Source organism: Myxine glutinosa, unplaced genomic scaffold (genome assembly GCF_964187855.1).
Source record: "Myxine glutinosa unplaced genomic scaffold, kmMyxGlut1.1 SCAFFOLD_1062, whole genome shotgun sequence".
NCBI classification, from domain to species: domain Eukaryota; kingdom Metazoa; phylum Chordata; class Myxini; order Myxiniformes; family Myxinidae; genus Myxine; species Myxine glutinosa.
In genome coordinates this window covers 30,264-50,031 of record NW_027617157.1, presented here as the reverse complement: position 1 = coordinate 50,031, position 19,768 = coordinate 30,264, and the positions used below count along the sequence as shown (strand labels likewise).

Genomic DNA, 19,768 nt, shown 5'->3' with positions numbered 1-19,768 from the left:
AAGGTCCCATCTTCCACACAGTTTTCTACATGAGTAAAGAGCTCCACAAGTGCTCTTGCCTTCATCTTCTTTTCCTCAGAAGAGCCTCCCGATCTCTGCTTATTTTGCCGCATCAGTGATCTGTAGCGATTCCGTAGTTCTGTTAAGCACTGCAGATGATATTTAGCCTCGAGTGCGATGAGATCGCCACCTTCTATTCGAGCCATTAACTCTGTTTCCTGCAGCTCGGTAGCCATCTGTCTTATGGTCTCATCAGCTCCAAGTGTTCTAAATTCATGTAGGTGTCCATCCTCTCGATGATAAAACAGACAGCCCATTTTGTCAATCAACTGGCGCCGAGGCCATTTAACCCCAGAAGTGTGCTCTCTGCAGCGTCATCCTTGTCACACTTTTTAGGAGCTCCCTCCAAGTTGTCTTTGCTGAACTTGATATAGCAAGATTTGTGCCATGCAACCCGGTTTTGGACCAGTTCACCTCCAGTCATATCCCCTCCAAAGTTAAGCACCACTGGCAATGCTCCCAGGGCTCTGAAAGAATAAACGTTATTCAAGAAGGAGCTGTGTGGTTCTGACTTATCCCCAATTCTTTGTGCATTGAGTGGGCATTTCAGAAGCTCTGTCGTCTTTTCTTGACAGATCAAGCACATGTTCCAATCCATCATGCTAGTGAACCTGAAAATAAATGAAATTATTAATTTCTTCTGAAATAATTCTCCTATAAAACATGTCACGAAACTTCTCCATCTGTTTTACTTCTTTTTCTTTCCTCTATGTTGATGGAACTGTTCCGCCTGAAAAAAAACCTGAAAATAACCAAGCCTTGTTTTATTTTTGACCAAATAACCAAATACCTTATTATCAAACCAAAACTGAAAATAACCTTATTTTGACCAAATTATACCTAAATGGTATAATTGTGTTCCAAGACCCTGGAAATGTATGTTTAGACACCAAGATTATGATCCTAAGTGGCTTCGAAGCTGAGATATTGAAAGATATGTTTTTACATCGCAGCCATTTTGAAAATCCAAGATTGCCGCCATAATGTATTCGGAGGAAGTTGTTCCTTCCAAAAATGGAAAGCTAAAGCTATGGGTAGCATGTGGGGAAAATTTAGCGCTTTTGTCCAGAACGTCCACATCCATTTGCTAAGCTGCCTGACTAAAAAGGCCACTCTAGGTGGAATTATGCTACACGACAAATAACCCGATGAAAGTTTTAATTTTGGTGTTTTATACGAATTATCTTGCTCACTTGTAAATTTCAAAATCGGTGGCTTACTCTCACATTTCATTAATCTCTCATGAGCCAACAATGTCATTTTGTGAAACATCAAGCATATCTCTGGACATTAGTTCACTACTTAGCAATATTGAATGAGAGTAATTTTGAATGTGAGCACAGGAATGATAAATGTTTAAAACTCACTTTTTATTGGTTGACGTACAATGACATTTGATTACAGCAAATCATACGAGGCAATAATTGCTTGAAGGGGTTTCCATGAAGATAGTTACAAGAAATACAAAAATAGGGCCAATACCCCTGGACACTCACCTGTTGGAATAAACAGTATACGACACTGACTAAGGGTATTTGAAACCAATTTCAATGGTTTCTAGGAGGCAGGGCAGCATGTAGAATCATACAAATATCATCTTAAAACTTTAAACAAAATACCTATTTCGGAGGGCAACCACCCCCTCCCCCCACACACCCCCAACTCCCCCACCTCGTATACCCCCCCCCCCCCCAATTTTTCTAATGCCTTGAACAAACATTGGTACAACACGGGTGCTTTTGGTTGTGGTCAACTTTCATCAGAATTGTGTGTGTAGTTTCAGAGAAAAGAGCAAATACCTATTCTGGGGTTAACCCCGCAGTAGACCTCCTTAGGACTCGCTCTTTTTTTTAATGCCCTGAACAATCCTTGGTACAGCACAGGTGTTGAATGTTGTGGTCATGTTTCATCGGAATCGTGTGTGTAGTTTCTGAGAAGAACCTTGTGGGATTCATTCCACCCCTCCTCCATCATTCTTAAATGGATCGCTAACTTGAAAATCACAATAAACCCAAATTGTTATAAATGTTCGTCTTTCATTAATCATCCACTTTCTAAACTCCCCCCTTGCCCCTCCCCTCCAAATCTCCCCCTTGCCCCTCCCCTCCAAATCTCCCCCCTTGCCCCTCCCCTACTAAACTCCCCCCTTGCCCCTCCCCTCTTAAACTCCCCCCTTGCCCCTCCCATTCAAAACTCCCCCCCAACCCCTCCCATTCAAAACTCCCCCCCAACCCCTCCCCTTCAAATCTTCCCACCAACCATCCCTCCCAAATTCTCTCCCCTCCCACCTCCTCCTCAAAGCTGCCTCATCCCCACTTCATCTCCCTTAAATCTCATACCTCCACCTCCTCCAACCTTCTACTTTCCTCTGCCCCCCCTCAAACAACCCCTCACTGTGCCTCATCCCATCACCATCAAACCTTTCGTCCTCTTCATCCTTCCCTCTATTGTAACTCTTCTGTAATCTCTGACACACCATCAACTGCTCTCCCTACCTCCCCCTCCCCCTCTCATCCTTCATCTGACCCTACCCCTCCCCTCCCCTGTCCTGCAACCGATGCTCCCCCTCTCTCCTCATTAACGGTATGGACCTCAAACATCCGGGGCCTTAGCTCAAACCTGATTGATCTCTCCATTCAGGATGCTTCTGACAATCCAGACTTGATCTGCTCAACAGAAACTTTCCTCCTTCAAGATGTCTCTGATTCCTTAATATCTCTTCCTTGTTACTCCCTCCTCCGGTATGATAGACCTTAGCCTCGTCCTGGTGGTGGGGTGGCAATCTTTATCAAAAACTCTCTTCCTCACTCTCGTTGCACTGCCCTCTCTCCACTCCACCCCCAAGAGTACCTCTGGCTACGGCTTCCTCGCCGCTCCCACCTTTTGTTCATACGTGTTCTGTACCGTCCTCCAAACAGTGATGACTCTATTTACATTTCGCTGTCTGACAACATGGACCAACTTCTATCAACTCATCCAAACTCTCTCTTCCTCATATGTGGAGACTTCAACTGTCATAATGCCAGCTGGTTGGGTGTGGGTTCCTCTCTCACCAGCCATGGCACCTCAGCAAAGGACTTCTGCGACTCATTGGGACTGACACAATCTGTCAATTTCCCGACCCGGATCTCAGTCAATGGAGTATCTTCTCTTCTAGACTTGATTATGACAAACTTCCATGCAAATGTCTGCTGCTCTTCTTCTGCTCCAATCGGTTCTTCCGATCATGTGCTTGTTAAAGTGGACATCTCACTGGCCATTCTCAGAGAGCCTCCTCAGCGCCGACGTGTCTGGCATTTAACTCAGGCTGACTGGCACGGTCTGCAAGCAGCCATCAATTATCTGGACTGGTCTCCCATCTCGACCGCCTCTGACATCAATTCTTCCTGGGAATTCTTCCAAAGCAAACTGCTCTCTCATGCACAGATTTATCCCATCTAATCTTCAGTTGTCTTACCCTTCCTCCCATCCATGGTACACTAAATCTTGTGGTGAGGCAGTTGCCCTGAAACAACTTGCCTTTGCCTCTTGGAAGGCAAATCCAACTGAAGGCAATCTCAGTTCCTTCCACCAATCTCAGAACAAGTGTGTGTCTACCCTCAGAAGCACCAGGAAGCACTATCTCTCCACACTCAAGATTGAACTCTCAAACCTGTCTCCTTCCTCCAAATCCTGGTGGCGTCTGGTCAAATCCATTTCTGGTGTTTGTTCCCCCTCCATCCCCTCCCTTACCTCAAATGGCTCTGCTCACCAAACTCTCCTCCTCTGGTATCCATGGAAAACTCCACTCATGGCTTGCGGACTCCCTCTCTGGTCATAGTCAACGTGTGGCCCTGAATGGGTTTCTATCATCTCCCCTGCCCGTTTTGGCTGGAGTTCCCCAAGGTAGTGTTCTGGGCCCTGTGCTATTTCTGGTCTTCATCAATGATCTCTCCGACTCTCTGGAAAATCCTCTCTATCTCTTTGCTGATGACTCCACTATCTGCCGCTCCATTCCTCATCCCTCAGATCAGCAGTCTGCAGCCTCCCCACTCTCTGCAGACCTGGACAATATCACAGACTGGTCAAACAAGTGGAAGATGTCTTTCAATCCTGACAAATCTCACACTCTTACTGTGTCCCTCCGAAAAGACCTACTGGAAAACCCTCCCATCTACTTCTTTTTTTTTTTTTTTTTTGTATACAAGATCGAGGCTCGTGAAGGAGCGAACATTTATCACACAGAAAGACAAACCGACAAACCGTACACATAACCGACAAACCGACACATAAAACAAAAAGCATCGGGAGCGGTAGACAAGATGGGGAGAGAGGGGGAAGGACACAAACACAACATTTGAGAGCAGGAACCGAGAGACATGGAGACATCGAGAGAACTGTGGGAGGGAGAGGGCTTTGGGGGGGAGGCATGGGAAAGGGGGTGGGAGAGGCATAAAACATATGGACACTGCCAGGACTACCAGGAAGAAGTTGGAATTACAAACAAGGTGGATCTGGGGTGAATTAATGGGGGTAGAAAAGATCAAGGTTTTGGATGGGGGAAGATAAGAGATGGTGGTGAACAGCTGTTTTAAAGACCTGGAGGGAGGAGTGGGATTGAAGGGAGTGTGGGAGTTTGTTCCAGAGGCGGGAGAAAAGAGGAATGAAGGTGTGAAGGTGAGCAGAGAGCCGAGATTTTGGCAGTTTAACCATCAGAGGCTTGCTGGCAGATCTTGTGCGACCTGTAGGAATATTTGGGGGACAGAGCACAGAGAGAGCTGGGGGAGCAAGGCCGGAGAGGAGTCGGTAGAAGACAGAAAGACCACCTACCTGCCTGTGGTGAGTGAGTGAAAGGCCCTCAGAGATAGCTTCATCGCGGGAGATTCCAATGATTCTGAAAGCTTTGGTTTCAACGGCGTGAAGCCGAGCTAGGTGTGAGGCAGGAGCACCAGCCCATAGGGGAGAACAGTATTCCATTGAGCTGCGGATGAAAGCCTTGTATGTCGTGAGGAGCTCAGGTGTGCCTAGGAAGGATTTCGCACGACGGAGGATGCCTAGTCGGCGACTGGCTTTGCAGGCCAGCTTGGAAATGTGGTTTTCCCAAGAAAGATCATGGCAGATAGTGAGACCCAAAAGCTTGAGCGACAGATTGTACTTTGTCAACAATCCTCTCCAAAAAGTTGTGTCGCTCAAGCTTTTTGGTGTCACTATCTGCCATGATCTTTCTTGGGAAAAACACATTTCCAAGCTGGCCCCCAAAGCCAGTCGCCGACTGGGCATCCTCCGTCGTGCGAAGTCCTTCCTTGGCACACCTGAGCTCCTCACCACATACAAAGCTTTCATCCGCAGCTCAATGGAATACTGTTCTCCCCTCTGGGCCGGTGCTCCTGCCTCACACCTCGCTCGGCTTCACGCTGTTGAAACCAAAGCTTTCAGAATCATTGGAATCTCCTGTGATGAAGCTAACTCCGAGAGCCTTTCACTCACTCACTGCAGGCAGGTTGGTCGTCTTTCTGTCTTCTACCGACTCCTCTCCGGCCTTGCTCCCCCAGCTCTCTCTGTGCTCTGTCCCCCTAATATTCCTGCAGGTCGCACAAGATCTGCCAGCAACCCTCTTATGGTTAAACTGCCAAAATCTAGGCCCTCTGCTCACCTTCACTCCTTCATTCCCCTTTTCTCCCGCCTCTGGAACAAACACCCCCACTCCCTTCAATCCCACTCCTCCCTCCAGGTCTTTAAAACAGCTGTTCACCACCATCTCTTATCTTCCCCAATCCAAAACCTTGATCTTTTCTACCCCCACTAATTCACCCCAGATACACTTTTTTTGAAACTTCAACTTCTTTCCTGAAAGTCCTTGCAGTGTCCATATGTTTTATACCTCTCCCATCTCCCCCCAAGCCCCCCCCCTCCTAAATTTCTCTCGATGTGCTTGGTACATCATGGGGGATGAAAGTTGTGGTTACGTTTCATCGAAATAGTGTGTGTAGTTTCAGAGGAACAAGCGTTACGCCTCGGTCCCCCGTCGGGGAAGTGATGTGAGTTGACAAAGTGGAAGACGCAGAAAACATGCTATGATATGATATTTCGCTCACAAGGTTCAGACATACATGGAGGCGGCCATCTTGGATTTTGACGTGGCGACCCAATTTTCAATAGCGTTCTTCCTTACGCCTCGATACACCCACACACCAGATTAGAAGTTGGGACTTCGCTTATTTTTCAAGATATTCCGCTCACAAGGTTCAGACATACATGGCGGCGGCCATCTTGGATTTTAACCTGGCGACCCAATTTTCAATAGCTTTCTTGCTTGTGCCTAGATACACCCACACACCAGATTAGAAGTTGGTACTTCGCTTATTTTTCAAGACATTTCGCTCACAAGGTTCAGACATACATGGCGGCGGCCATCTTGGATTTTAACGTGGCGACCCAATTTTTAATAGCGTTCTTCATTATGCCGAGATACACCCACACACCAGATTAGACGTTGGTACTTCGCTTATTTTTCAAGATATTCCGCTCACAAGGTTCAGACATACATGGCGGCGGCCATCTTGGATTTTAACGTAACGACCCAATTTTCATTAGCGTTCTTGCTTGTGCCTCGATACACCCACACACCAGATTAGACGTTGGTACTTCGCTTATTTTTCAAGATATTTCGCTCACAAGTTTCAGACATACATGGCGGCGGCCATCTTGGATTTTAACGTGGCGACCCAATTTTCAATAGCCTTCTTCATTATGCCGAGATACACCCACACACCAAATTAGAAGTTGGTACTTCGGTTATGTTTCAAGATATTCATCTCACAATGTTCAGACATATATATGGTGGCGGCCATCTTGGATTTTGACGTGGCGACCTAATTTTCAATGGCGTTCTTCCTTATGGCTAGATACACCCACACACCAGATTAGAAGTTGGTACTTCGCTTATTTTTCAAGATATTCAGCTCACAAGGTTCAGACATACATTGCATCAGACATACATGGCGGCGGCCATCTTGGATTTTGACGTGGGTTGCACCCACACACCAAATTCGAATGCGGTCCTTCGCTTACGCACGCACGCACGCACGGGCGGATGGACGGACGGACGGACGGACACACGGACGGAGGGGAAAACCATAGTCCTCCTTTTGCTCCGCTGTGGGACGGGGGACAAAAAGCGAATTCCTATTTTGGGGGGGTCAAACCTGGATCCACTTTGACCCCGGTAGATCCCCATAGACCCTGATTTTTTAAATGCCAGAAACAAACTTTAGTCACAACATAACAAATATAATTTGTGCTAAGTTTGGTCACAGTCCCATCAGCGGTTTCGGGGAAGAAGTTGCAAGTGTTTACGGACGACGCACCATCGCATAAGCTCCCCTGAACTTCGTTCTTCTGTGAACTCTTCCTTTCAGTATTTACCTTAACCTGTCACAGGTGTAAAATACCAGTAGGCTACAGTATGTTTGGGGAAATAAATGTGATCGAACAAAAATTACAAGGACAAATCAACACAGTCAATAGGATTTGAACCAGCAAAATATCAGTTTGATCTAAGTGCTCAGAGGGGAGTATCATGACATATACGGGAAATATTAGAACTAGATTCATGGTTTACTCTGAAAAAGACTCATCCTGACAAAAGAAAACAGTATTTTGGTGAATCTGGTCTGGTGAACTCGAATTTGAGAGAACAAACAGCGAAATGCTAAATAGTAGCAAACAACTTCATGAGGTTGAAAAGCATTATTATGCATTTGGTTTAACCTATGTCGATTTACCTTCTACCAGGTATAACAAGTCACTTGAGCAACTATTGGGAACGTCTCTTCGCGGTGGTTGTTCCCCCAACGCAAGCAAGGGGGCAAATCATCCCCATTCTACTCTGCTGCCCCGATTCGTCATCTGCTGCCAGTTTGTTGGAAGGAAATTTGATCCGTCAACTCTTATTTTGGCTCCTTTTCCACACTTCAATCTTTCCTTGATTTCAGGTTGTTCTCGAAATAACAATCCGCCACTCTGTCCACTCGACCAGCCATTTTGATTTGCCCCCCTAGATGGAAGGAAGAATTCATCGTCAGAAGTTTTTACACCAGCTGATTTCAACATGTTGACAACTGCAGCTCCATCAAGGATGTTAACATGTCTGGAATATCACTTCAGGTATCACCACAAGTTTTGAGACAGGTGAAGAGGTGAGACTTTTTCTTACCAAGACATACACTGCATGAAAATCTAAAGGGTAGAAACCATTTTTGTTGTTGCATTATTGAAAATATTGAAAAAAATGTTTCTTGCTCATAGCACCAACATGGCTGTCCCCGTGGACATGGTGCATTTTCGCGATGGTTCCCCATCCAAAATCTTCAGGAAGCAATATCTATAATTGTGCCAAGTTTCATAATTTTATGAAAAAGTCACATTTCTCACGTTAATCGACTGAACTATTGGAAGAAAAGGCAAACCACCTAGTGTAATTTGCAGCACCATTACCTACCTACCTTTAAGGAGAACCACAAGGAGTGAGTTTACATTTTGTTTTCTGCACAAAGCCAACCTTCACAACAGAGGTGGATACCATTCAGGGATGTTATTCAGTGTCCACGAACCTTTGGTCTCCATTTCCACAATACTTCTCACCTGTTTCACTTTAATCAGGTACTTGGATGTTCATCTACCCTCTGTCATTTAATTATTATTTGACGTTTCCATTGTCCAATCAGAAACAAAAGTTACAAGAGAATTAAATATTCTGAAAATGAAGATGAAAGATGAATTGTCAAAGGTTGAATGGGGGATTTCCACATTTTGTTTCTGCCTTGAGAAATGATTGCATCCCATGGTGCTTAATACCCCCAAGGTAGTGTGAGTAGTGAAGTTTGTTTGGGGCTGTGTGGATAACTTTACACAAAAAATGTTCCGGATGAGCCTCAATGAACCACGGTGCAAATAAAAACACGAGACAAATTGCATAATTAAGTTACAATGTGAATAAAGTTACAAATCCTGAGTCAACAAAATGTCATGGAAAAGCAAATTATACCTTGTGCTGATAATGTGATATTGAAACCTCGGCTGGTGTAATACCAAGGAGAGTGAAAAAATATCCGCATGAAGATGGAGCTTGAGGTGATGATTCGTCCAATATTGTGAGGTTGGCACATAGTGATCTCTCGCTGTGTTGTGTTTGTGTAGGCCACACCCAACCAATCCCATGGACAATTATGAACATCCTCCAGATCCAGGTTCACCACAGTGAGCACCACAACATGTCCATCAGGTGCCCTCACATCCCAAACACAGTCCAAGTTGTTTTGATAGTTGAAAGGGAATCCGGGAGAGACGAGCGAACCTTCTGCCAAAAGGTTTCCTCCGCATTTCTCTGCATGGAAAAATAACCAGCGTTATCAACCAAGAAAGATGTTGTGGAAGAAACATTATTTATTAATGAAATTGAACATTTTGGACAATAAATATTGTTTTTAACATGAACAATCAATCTGCAGGTGTGAACAATTCAGAAGCCAAATTTAAAAGGATGAAGTATAAGTTATTTGGATGCATCATGACAGGGGATTCTGAATGTTCTTTGAACAAAACACACGATAGTGAAGAATCACCAAGGTTTATATATTTTTGAAAAAATAAATATTGATTTATTAATAAAGGTAATAATGAAATTCATCGAGTTAAAATACGTGACGGGTCAATAGAAACAGAACGATTCAAGAAGAAATCTCTTGTACATCAAACAATACTTCAAGATCACATCTTTGGTGCAGTGGATCAAAATGATCAATACCTGCAGCGAAAGTAATTGTTGCAGGAAGGCTGGATTTGTTCCCGTAGGAGGAAGTTACAGTCACCGTGGAATTTATTCCAGGTGAAAGACTTGTAATGTTAATTTCTGTACCGTGCACAGTTCTGGAATTCATCCGGTATTCATATTGATACCAAATCACGTGATAGGTGTAGCTGTCTTTGTTGGGATCGTTTGGTGCTGTCCATCTCAAAGAGGCAAAACCAACACCTTGTTCAACCACCGTGAGATTCATTGGAGGTGAAGGAGGACCTGCAATACAGAGGAGCCTCGTGTTTACACAACCAACTTGACTTGCCCAGTCATTCCATATTTTATGATTCATGAAAGTCCGACCGGAATTGTGATGAAAACAAGCCACCTGTATGCTCTTTCACAGGTAACCGAATTACGTCATAAATGTTCACTGCACAATAAAAGATTCGAGCACATGGAATCAAAAACTAAATGAAACAAATTAAGTGGATGAAACAGAATTTGTGGACAAAAGTGGTGACCTGAAACCATTTTCCACCTCACTGCTGCCCTGCTATTATCAATGATGCTTACTCTTCTCTTGAAAGATCCATAAGGAGAGCACAATGATGATCAGATCAGATGATGTGATCCATAAGGAGAGCACAATGATGATCAGATCAGATGATGTGATCCATAAGGAGAGCACAATGATGATCAGATCAGATGATGTGATCCATAAGGAGAGCACAATGATGATCAGATCAGATGATGTGATCCATAAGGAGAGCACAATGATGATCAGATCAGATGATGTACCATGCTTTATACAAAGTGTCCATTGTTTGAAATCAGTTACTTTGACTAAGGTTACAATCTTGGATGGGTTGCCAATTCGACACAGGAAGTCAAGAAAGGAACCTGTAATTTCGACACGGTGCTGGCGATAAGTCGCCTATTTTACGTTTTATGTACATTCTTTGTCACCAAATTAAACATCAACATCAATGTGTTTACATGTTTTATGTATACTATACCTTTTTGCACGTCAATCGTGGCAGGAATGCTTTCTGTGCCGTTACACAGGGAAGAGATGGACACAGAGTAGCTTGAATCAGGTGAAAGTCCTGTGATCGTTAGTTCCTTGTACTTCGTTGTGTGGTTTTGAATTTCTTTTCCAGAAGAGAACAAAGACACAAAGCTGAGGAATGTGTTGTTGAGGTCATTTGGTACAATCCAGCTGAGGGTCACTGATGTTATGTTATATGAGACCACCTTTAGCTGAGCAGGTATACAGCCGTCTGTGAATGTAGAAGAGGATTGGGGGCAATTATGATTTTCTTAAATCTAACAAAACATTGAAGTGTTTTTTTATTGGGCAATTCACATATTAATTGAGGATGAAACATGATGGCAGATACATTGATGTCTAACTTATGTGCCAACATCAAACGCTACAAATTGTTTGATATTATCAATAAACGTTTGGATATTGGTCCATCCAATTTTCATTTGAAGACCATCTTGACCTTTCAAACATTTCTCCTCGTTTAATCCACCTTGATATCCTTCATTTGTCCTTGAACGTCCCACAACAACTATCCCCCACCCAAACTTTGATATACATGCACCAACATTGATATACACGCACCAACTTTGATATACATGCACTAACTTTGATATACATGCACTAACTTTGATATACATGCACTAACTTTGACATACATGCACTAACTTTGATATACACGCACCAACTTTGATATTCATGCACCAACTTTGATATACATGCACTAACTTTGATATACATGCACTAACTTTGATATACATGCACTAACTTTGATATACATGCACTAACTTTGATATACATGCACTAACTTTGATATACATGCACTAACTTTGATATGCATGCACTAACTTTGATATACATGCACTAACTTTGATATACATGCACTAACTTTGATATACATGCACTAACTTTGATATACACGCACCAACTTTGATATACATGCACCAACTTTGATATACATGCACTAACTTTGATATACATGCACTAACTTCGATATTCATGCACCAACTTTGATATACATGCTCCAACTTTGATGTACATGCACCAACTTTGATATACATGCACCAACTTTGATATACATGCACCAACTTTGATATACATGCACCAACTTTGATATACATGCACCAACTTTGATATACATGCACCACCTTTGATATACATGCACCAACTTTGATATACATGCACCAACTTTGATATACATACACCAACTTTGATATACATGCATTTATGAACTCAAATGCTCTTTTTTAATGGAGCTCATCCTTGACAAGGCCAAAAGGCCACTCCAGGCAGAGCTGGGCTACACCATAAATCACCGGATTAACGTTATCGTTTTGGTGTTTTGTCTGAATGATCTTGCAAACTTGTGAACATAACAATGGGTCGCTCATTCACACATTTGATTCATCTTCAGGTCGCACATTCATTAATCACACACACAGGTCGCACAAGATCTGCCAGCAATCCTCTTATGGTGAAACTTCCAAAATCAAGACTCGCTGCTCACCTTCACTCTTTCATTCCTCTTTTCTCCCGCCTCTGGAACAAACTCCCTCACTCTCTTTAATCCCACTCCTTCCTCTAGGTGTTTAAAACAGCTGTTCACCACCATCTCTTATCTTCCCCCATCCAAAACCTTGATCTTTTCTACCCCCGTTAATTCACCCCAGATCCACTTTTTTGAAATACCAACTTCTTTCCTGGAAGTTCTAGCAGTGTCCATGCGTTTTATACCTCTGCCACCCCTCCCCCCTCCCCTTCGCATGCCTCCTCCCCACAAGCTCTCTCCCTCCCACAGATCTCCCGATGTCCCTGTTCTCTATTATTGTATGTGTGTGCTTTCCTCTCTCTCTTGCCCCATCTTGTGTCCCGCTCCCTTTATCATATGTTTTATATGTCAGTTTGTTTTTTGTGATCAATGTTAGCTCTTACACAAGCCTCGATCTTGTATACAATATATATATATATATATATATATATATATATATATATATATATATATATATATATATATATATATGTGGGTCGAAGACCTCAAGGGAACGAAGAAGAACAAGGAGCAGAGCAACAATGTTTAATAAAATCGATTACAAACACACAGTGTGGAGCAAGGCTCAAGAATGCACCGCCTGACACGCAGTGGGCAATTTCAAGACACTCGCTGCAAAATCAGCAAAAAGGCATTTCATATATAGCAAAAATATCAGACAAGAGTCTGCGCTAAAGACAAAGCAAACTGGGCCGTAAAGACCCACCTACCATCGTCCCTTCCTGCAGAAGGCCAAACTTAGACAGAAAAGATGTAAGCATAGGATAGGGTGACCCTTTTTGGCCCTTTATCTAAACACATCAGACCCGAGCGCAGGCCGAAGGAAATGCTCTCATAATATCTTCAATGGTTTTCATGACACTAAGCATAATAGTAGATTAATGATTGAATACACATGCTGAATACATAACAATCAAAGGATATGTAATGTCTATATTTCTTTTCCAAGGTTGGTTACGTCCTTGATTTAGGAGACACACTGGAAACTACAAAGATATATAATTAATTATTCCCTTTGTGAAGAAGGCGTTTGGCAACATGTTTTCCCTGTACGTGGGTTGTGAGCATTTTATCTTCTGTCTGGCACATACATTCAAGGACTTGTTTACTGGGCTAAGGATCCACCCTGCACCTCGAGCCTCGAAACCACATTTTGTCCACCCGCCTCTGCCTGCAGCTGAGTTCAAATCAGTTTTCAGAAGCACGATATATAATTTCAGACGTTATGATCAATTGAGTCATGGGGTTTAAACCCTAATGGCTAACAGTTCCTCCCTTTGTCTTTACAAGACAACTCCTTGGAAAGACACCGTATACCCCAGTGGTCAGCATCCCAATTAGTCACATGCCAGGCGCGACACAGCGTCACGCATGCTCAAAGAGAGATACCGGCCCTAACTGGCAGTCTAACATTCAACGCATAAATTGTTAGCCATAATTCGCGACGACGGCGCCTGGTTAGGAGATAGCTGCCGCCCGGCCGGATCCCGAATCCACCCTCGCCACGGCGTAGGTGCGACCCAGTTGCCAGCCAGATTTGGGGCCCTCCTTATGCAGGTGTGGTCCTCGCGAATCAGGGCAAACAATCGACGTCCAATGCCATCAAGCCTTGTACGTGTGATTGCTCTGTGGAAGAAAAGGAGGCACATTCGTCATCACCAATATCCATCTCCTCATAATCACAAATCTCCATCTCCACATAGTCTGTATCAACGTCAGTATTCAAAGTGTCGGGTGTCTTAAGCTGAGACGATCCCAAATTGCTTGTTACGGGTGGTGTAAGTGGTGGTGAAGGTGGTTCTCCCGGATATCCCGGATACATGTTTGCCATCCGCTCCTCACTGCTGGCATAATAGCAATAGCTCTTAAAAGAACCTACACTTTCTAAATCACAGGTATAATCATCCCAACTAAAATCATAATCATTATCAGAATCCCAAGCATCAACAGGTTCATCGATTTCAAGCCAGGAATCGTAGATCCCTAAAGCCACATCCTCTTGCCACGAAACGTCGAGGCCATCAACCCAATCGTGGGGGTCCGAGACGATAGAGTTGGCCGGTTCACCAATGGCCTTTGGATCCTTCCCATATAGTGAAAGTAACATCCCGTTGGTGGCGGTGGGTGGGGTCCATCCTGTGAAACATTTTCTCACACAAATCATGATTAGGGCTTTCATTATAACCACGGTGAGTACGATTCCCACGACTATGGCCAGGCCTGTCAATAGCCATTTTACAATGACCCCTGTCCATCCTCTGAACCAGGCTGATATGCTGGACCATACATTATTGGCTTCTTCCCTTTCCTTTCGGCTATCCGTGAGATCCTGGGTCGCGGCCTTAAGCCGAATGATTGAGGCCTCTATTCCTTCCGAGTGATCGGGGATATATGTGCAGCATTTTCCATCGATTACCCCACATACTCCTCCCTTTTCTGCCAACAACATATCTAAAGCCACTCGATTCTGCATCACCATCGTTCGCATATGCACTAATTCGTCTTCCAATTGTAGTTCTGCGATTCGGGTTTCGTTTCCAATTCGTTCCATTACTAATGCGAGACTATCTATTCGCCAATCATTCATAATCACTCCCGCCTGGGGAAAAAATGCTCCTAGTAGGACCTGCCACCAGCGTCCGTCCAGTCTTACTGTTCCATCCGGGTTCCAAAGAGAGAATCGTTTCTTCCTCTCGTGGGTAGGGGTGTACCCTGTTTCATTAAAATGATCTACCAAATTTACCTTGGGAAAGATGGATCCCAGATAACAAGTCCCTCCCCACTGTTCGGGTAGGTATGGATATGCCTTATTTCCGCAAATAAACATCACTCCATGGGGTGGGATAAGGGCCGAGGCCATGCATTTACTAATTTCAACGCGGGTGGCGCTTGGTGCTCCCCAAGATATGGTTAGCTTGGTTACGTTATGCTGGGCCTGGTCATCTATGGTTATTACAAGGGGGCCTCCCTTTTCTCTCCCGTTGGTGTCGGATGGCAGGGTATGGGTGCATTCCGAGGTTCCCATCTGAATGTGTCCCTTTCCTATAAGACACACCCGTCCCTTTTGCTCTGTCACCCAGACTGGGTCAGGTGGTTTGTCTAACAAAGCCTGCTTAATGGGTGGGGTATATCGAAACACCCGGGAACACACTGCTGGGGGTTTTGGGCCTATCAGCTCCAAAGTTGTGGTCAGACATGGGGTACGCAAGGGTCCTGAGCACATATCTCGTAGGGACAGGGGCAGCACTACCATCTCTATCCCTGTCGTACTGGTGTGAGGAAAATGCATACACACCCAACAACGTGATCGGTTCTGTACCTTCGCCATTGCACGGGTCACTGTCCAATACGTATTTTCCTTTGGCTTTTTCTTGCTTTCGATCCGTGGGTGCGGAATTAATATGTGTGAGATGCATGGTGGCCTATAGGCGTAGGGGGAGCTCTGTGAGGTCATGAATTCACATTGTAGTAACAGAGTAGTGCCGCTGTTCAGTAATACATGCGTGGTTAAATTGTTCGAGTCCTTTCCCCATTTGTAACCTGCCCTGGCCATGTTTACTATTGGTGCGCCGCCTTGTCGTGGCGCTTGCTTTATACGACTGAGGGCAGCAAAACCTGTCTTCCTTCCCTGTGAGTCTGTGTACAACGCCCTCCACATTATCCGTGTCCATACGTCTTCCTTTACGTGGCAGCAGGGTATATTTATCCTCTGACCCCAGATAACTCTCTGCCGGTAGACCTTAACAGTTTGGTCGCCATATGCATATGTCTCCGTGTTCGCCCATGCCCTCATGTCCCCCCACTTGAGGCGTGACACGGCAGGTGCAGTGCTGGCAAAGCGGTATATTAAACTAAGTGTGATCGCCACCCCTAACAGGCGGTGGTGCAGCATCCTCGATCTGTGGTGGTGCGTTTGAGGTGTCTGTGTTTGTGGGTATGGCCAACTTACAATGTGTGGCATGTACCCAGGACGACTTGCCCTCACAAAACACCGCTGTTGGTGTGGTCAGGAGAACTTGGAATGGCCCCGTCCACCTTGGTTCGAGCGCAGTCTTACGGGTGAAATGCTTCACCAGCACGTAATCTCCTGCCTCGAAGGTGTGGATAGGCTTGCTTGTTGGCTCCGGCAGGGCCTCCCCAACACGTTCATGTATGCTGCGCGCCACATGGGACAGACCTATGCAAAACTTTAAAAGCATGTCATCCATGATAGGTAATTCAAGTGCTGCCATATCCACTGGCGCCGATACCGGCAAACTCATGGGCCGACCCATCAATATCTCGTGCGGAGAGAGACCAGTGGTGCGCCCTGGAGTGGAGCGCACGCTCATTAACGCTAGCGGAAGGGCCTCCGGCCACTTGAGGCCTGTCTCGTCGCAAATCTTTGCCAACTTACCTTTCAGTGTGCCATTCGTTCGTTCTACAAGTCCCGCCGATTGTGGGTGGTAAACACAGTGGAACGACTGTATCACCCCCAAGGCCTTTAATACGGCTTTAATGACGTCCCCTGTGAAGTGCCCGCCCTGATCGGATGACACTTTCTGCGGGACGCCGAATCGACATATGAAGTGCCGCAAAAGGCACTTGGCCACCGTTATAGTGTCAGCCTTGACGCATGGGTAGGCCTCTACCCACTTGGTGAACATGTCCACCACTACCAATGCATGCTTAAAGGACATACAAGGTGGTAAATTGAAAAAATCGAACTGGATATGACAGAACGGCCCGACCGGAGCCGGGTGGCCCACGTTGTGGCGGCGCCTGGGGGGAGCCCCCCTATTGTGCCGTTGACATATAGCGCACGAGCGACAGACCATGGTAACCACAGCCGAAAGGCCTGGTGCTGCCCAGGTGGAAGTGACCTGCCTCATCACCCCCCTATGGCACACATGGCCATTTTGATGCGCCATGCGTGCCAACCATGGCAATAAAGCTCGCGGTGCCACGGGTTTGTCGTTAATCGTCCACATTTGTCCTTCCGCGGGGCGCTGAGCTCCCAATTTAATCCAATCTTGATGTTCTACGTTTGAGGCCGCGGCTTGTAATTGCATTACATCGAACTCTGTAGGTGCGGATGTCGGAACGTCTGCCTGGGCGGTCGCTTTAGCGCCCTGTTTGCGCGTAACTACTGGCATATTATACCCAACCTGTTGGTTTGCCGCTTGTCCTGCTGCTTCGTCGGCTCGGGCATTTCCGCGGGCCACAGCGTCGTCTGTACGCTGGTGACCTCGGCATTTAACTACGGCTATTTCACGTGGTAGCATAATACTATGAAGCAGATTTCGTACTAAGTCCCCATTTTTGATGAGTGCTCCCGCTGAAGTGAGGAACCCTCTCATTTTCCATATGGCCCCTTTGTCGTGGACCACTCCGTGTGCGTATGCCGAGTCAGTATAAATTGTCACTGCCTTTTCCTCGCTTACTTCGCACGCTCTCGTGAGTGCGTACAGTTCAGCTTGTTGTGCTGACCAGGTGGGCGGGAGGCGGCCGCTTTCGACCGTCTCTGTATCCGAGCATACTGCGTACCCAGATAACAGGGATCCGTCCCATGCCCGTTTGGCTGAACCATCGACGTAATAGGTGTGATCGGCTTCCTGTAGCGGAGTGTCCTGTAAGTCAGGCCTTACCGTTGATATTAACTGGACCACGTCCGTACAAACGTGCGGGACTCCCTCCTCCTTTGTTGGCAAAAGTGTCGCTGGGTTAAGGACGGTGCACCGCATCACCGTTACGTTAGGTGCCATAATTAATGCCGTTTCGTATTGCATCAGTCGAGTGGCTGTGAGGTGCTGTGTGTTTCGCTGTTGTAGTAGCGTATGAACGCAATGCGGTACCTGTAAAAGGACCGCATGTCCCATTACTATGTCGGCCGTCCGCTCAACTGCGTATCGGGCAGCCGCCACGGCTTGTAAGCACAGCGGAAAGCCTTGTTCTACCGCATCAAGCTTTTTGCTGAAATAGGCTACCGGACGTTCCTTATCGCCATGAGTCTGAGTTAACACGGATTGCGCGAATCCCCCTACTGCATGGGTGAAAAGTGTGAAGGCCTTTTTGTAGTCAGGAAGGCCCAAGGTTGGGGCCGTTACCAGGGCTCGTTTGAGCCCTTCGTAGCAGCGTATTCGATTGTCAGTCCAGTTCACCATCCGTGGCTGGTCGTTTTTCGTCGCCTCATACAGAGGTTTTGCTAGTAACGCATAGTCAATTATCCATGTGCGACAGTACCCTGCCATTCCCAAAAATCGCAACACCTCCCTTTGTGTACGAGGCAACGGGGTTTCCATGATGGCAGTGACCCGGCTCGCGTTGAGCTCACGTCTCCCATGCGAAATCGCGTGTCCCAAGTATGTAACTATTTCCCGCACAAATTGCAATTTTTCCCGGCCTACCTTGTGGCCTTTCTCGGCTAGCGCATTTAACAGCGCTAGTGAATCCGTCTCGCAGGCTGCCTTGGATGGAGAGCAGATTAATAAGTCGTCGATGTACTGCAACAGCACCGAGCCGCCTTCCAACTGGACATCCGCGAGATCGCGGTGCAGCGCCCGTGAAAACAAGGTGGGGCTATCTGCGAAACCCTGCGGAAGCACTGTCCAGGTGAATTGTCTCCCCCTAAAGGTGAAAGCGAAGAGGTACTGGGACTCTGGAGCTATTGGCACTGAAAAGAAGGCGGAACACAAGTCTATGACTGTAAAATGTGTAGCCTCTGGCGGAATGGAAGTCATCAGAACGTCTGCATTTGGTACAACTGGATGAATACCCTGAATTATTTTGTTAATCTCCCGCAAATCCTGCACAAATCGCCACTTTCCTGTCATTGGTTTTGGCACTGGGAAAACGGGGGTGTTACATGGGCTGTTGGTTTCGATTATTATTCCCTGCTGCACGAGCGATTCTATCACCGGAAAAATGCCTGCGTCGGCCTCGTGCCGAAGTGGGTACTGCTGAATGTGTGGTAAAGGTAACCCTTCTTTAATTGGAATCACCAACGGGGGTGCATCCCTAATGCGCCCTACTTCATTCTCGTGTTGCGCCCATAGTGACGGGGTGACGGTGTCGAGCAACCCATCGGAGTCCCCTGGGGTCGTGGGGACCGCTCTAACCATGTGTGCCGCTTTGGGTGGTAGTTCCACCATCTCAAATCTAACTCGTCTGTCCTGAGGTGCCAAATTAATTATGAACCCTTCATTGTTGTCCAACACATGGACCGTTCGGTGTTCAACATTGTATCGACGCCTTACTGGCGTTTTCCGCAGTCGGTCCATCATCCATCCAATGCTCTCGGGTGGCCATCCTCTGGCGGTACTAAGGGTAACATGCGCTACCATCCCCTCGGGGTACT

General features: G+C 45.9%; 2 protein-coding genes across 3 annotated transcripts in view; both read right to left on the bottom strand.

The window, feature by feature from the left end:
* LOC144889137 (receptor-type tyrosine-protein phosphatase H-like) overlaps window positions 1-10,111 on the bottom strand; it is a 30,704-nt gene extending 20,593 nt beyond the window's left edge. For both annotated transcript variants that reach the window (XM_078769073.1, XM_078769074.1), the window contains exon 1: window positions 9,845-10,111. In XM_078769073.1, the coding sequence (XP_078625199.1) occupies window positions 9,845-10,097 (253 nt within the window). In that variant the 5' untranslated portion in view covers window positions 10,098-10,111. The remainder of the gene's footprint in view (window positions 1-9,844) is intronic.
* Window positions 10,112-12,130: 2,019 nt separating this feature from the next.
* On the bottom strand, window positions 12,131-19,562 carry LOC144889138 (uncharacterized). Its single transcript, XM_078769076.1, has 4 exons — window positions 17,651-19,562; window positions 14,381-14,868; window positions 14,116-14,176; window positions 12,131-12,246 (listed from the first exon to the last, which is right to left on the bottom strand). Exons 1-4 carry the CDS (start codon window positions 19,560-19,562, stop codon window positions 12,131-12,133), a joined length of 2,577 nt encoding a protein of 858 aa, XP_078625202.1.
* Between the last annotated feature and the right edge of the window lie 206 nt (window positions 19,563-19,768).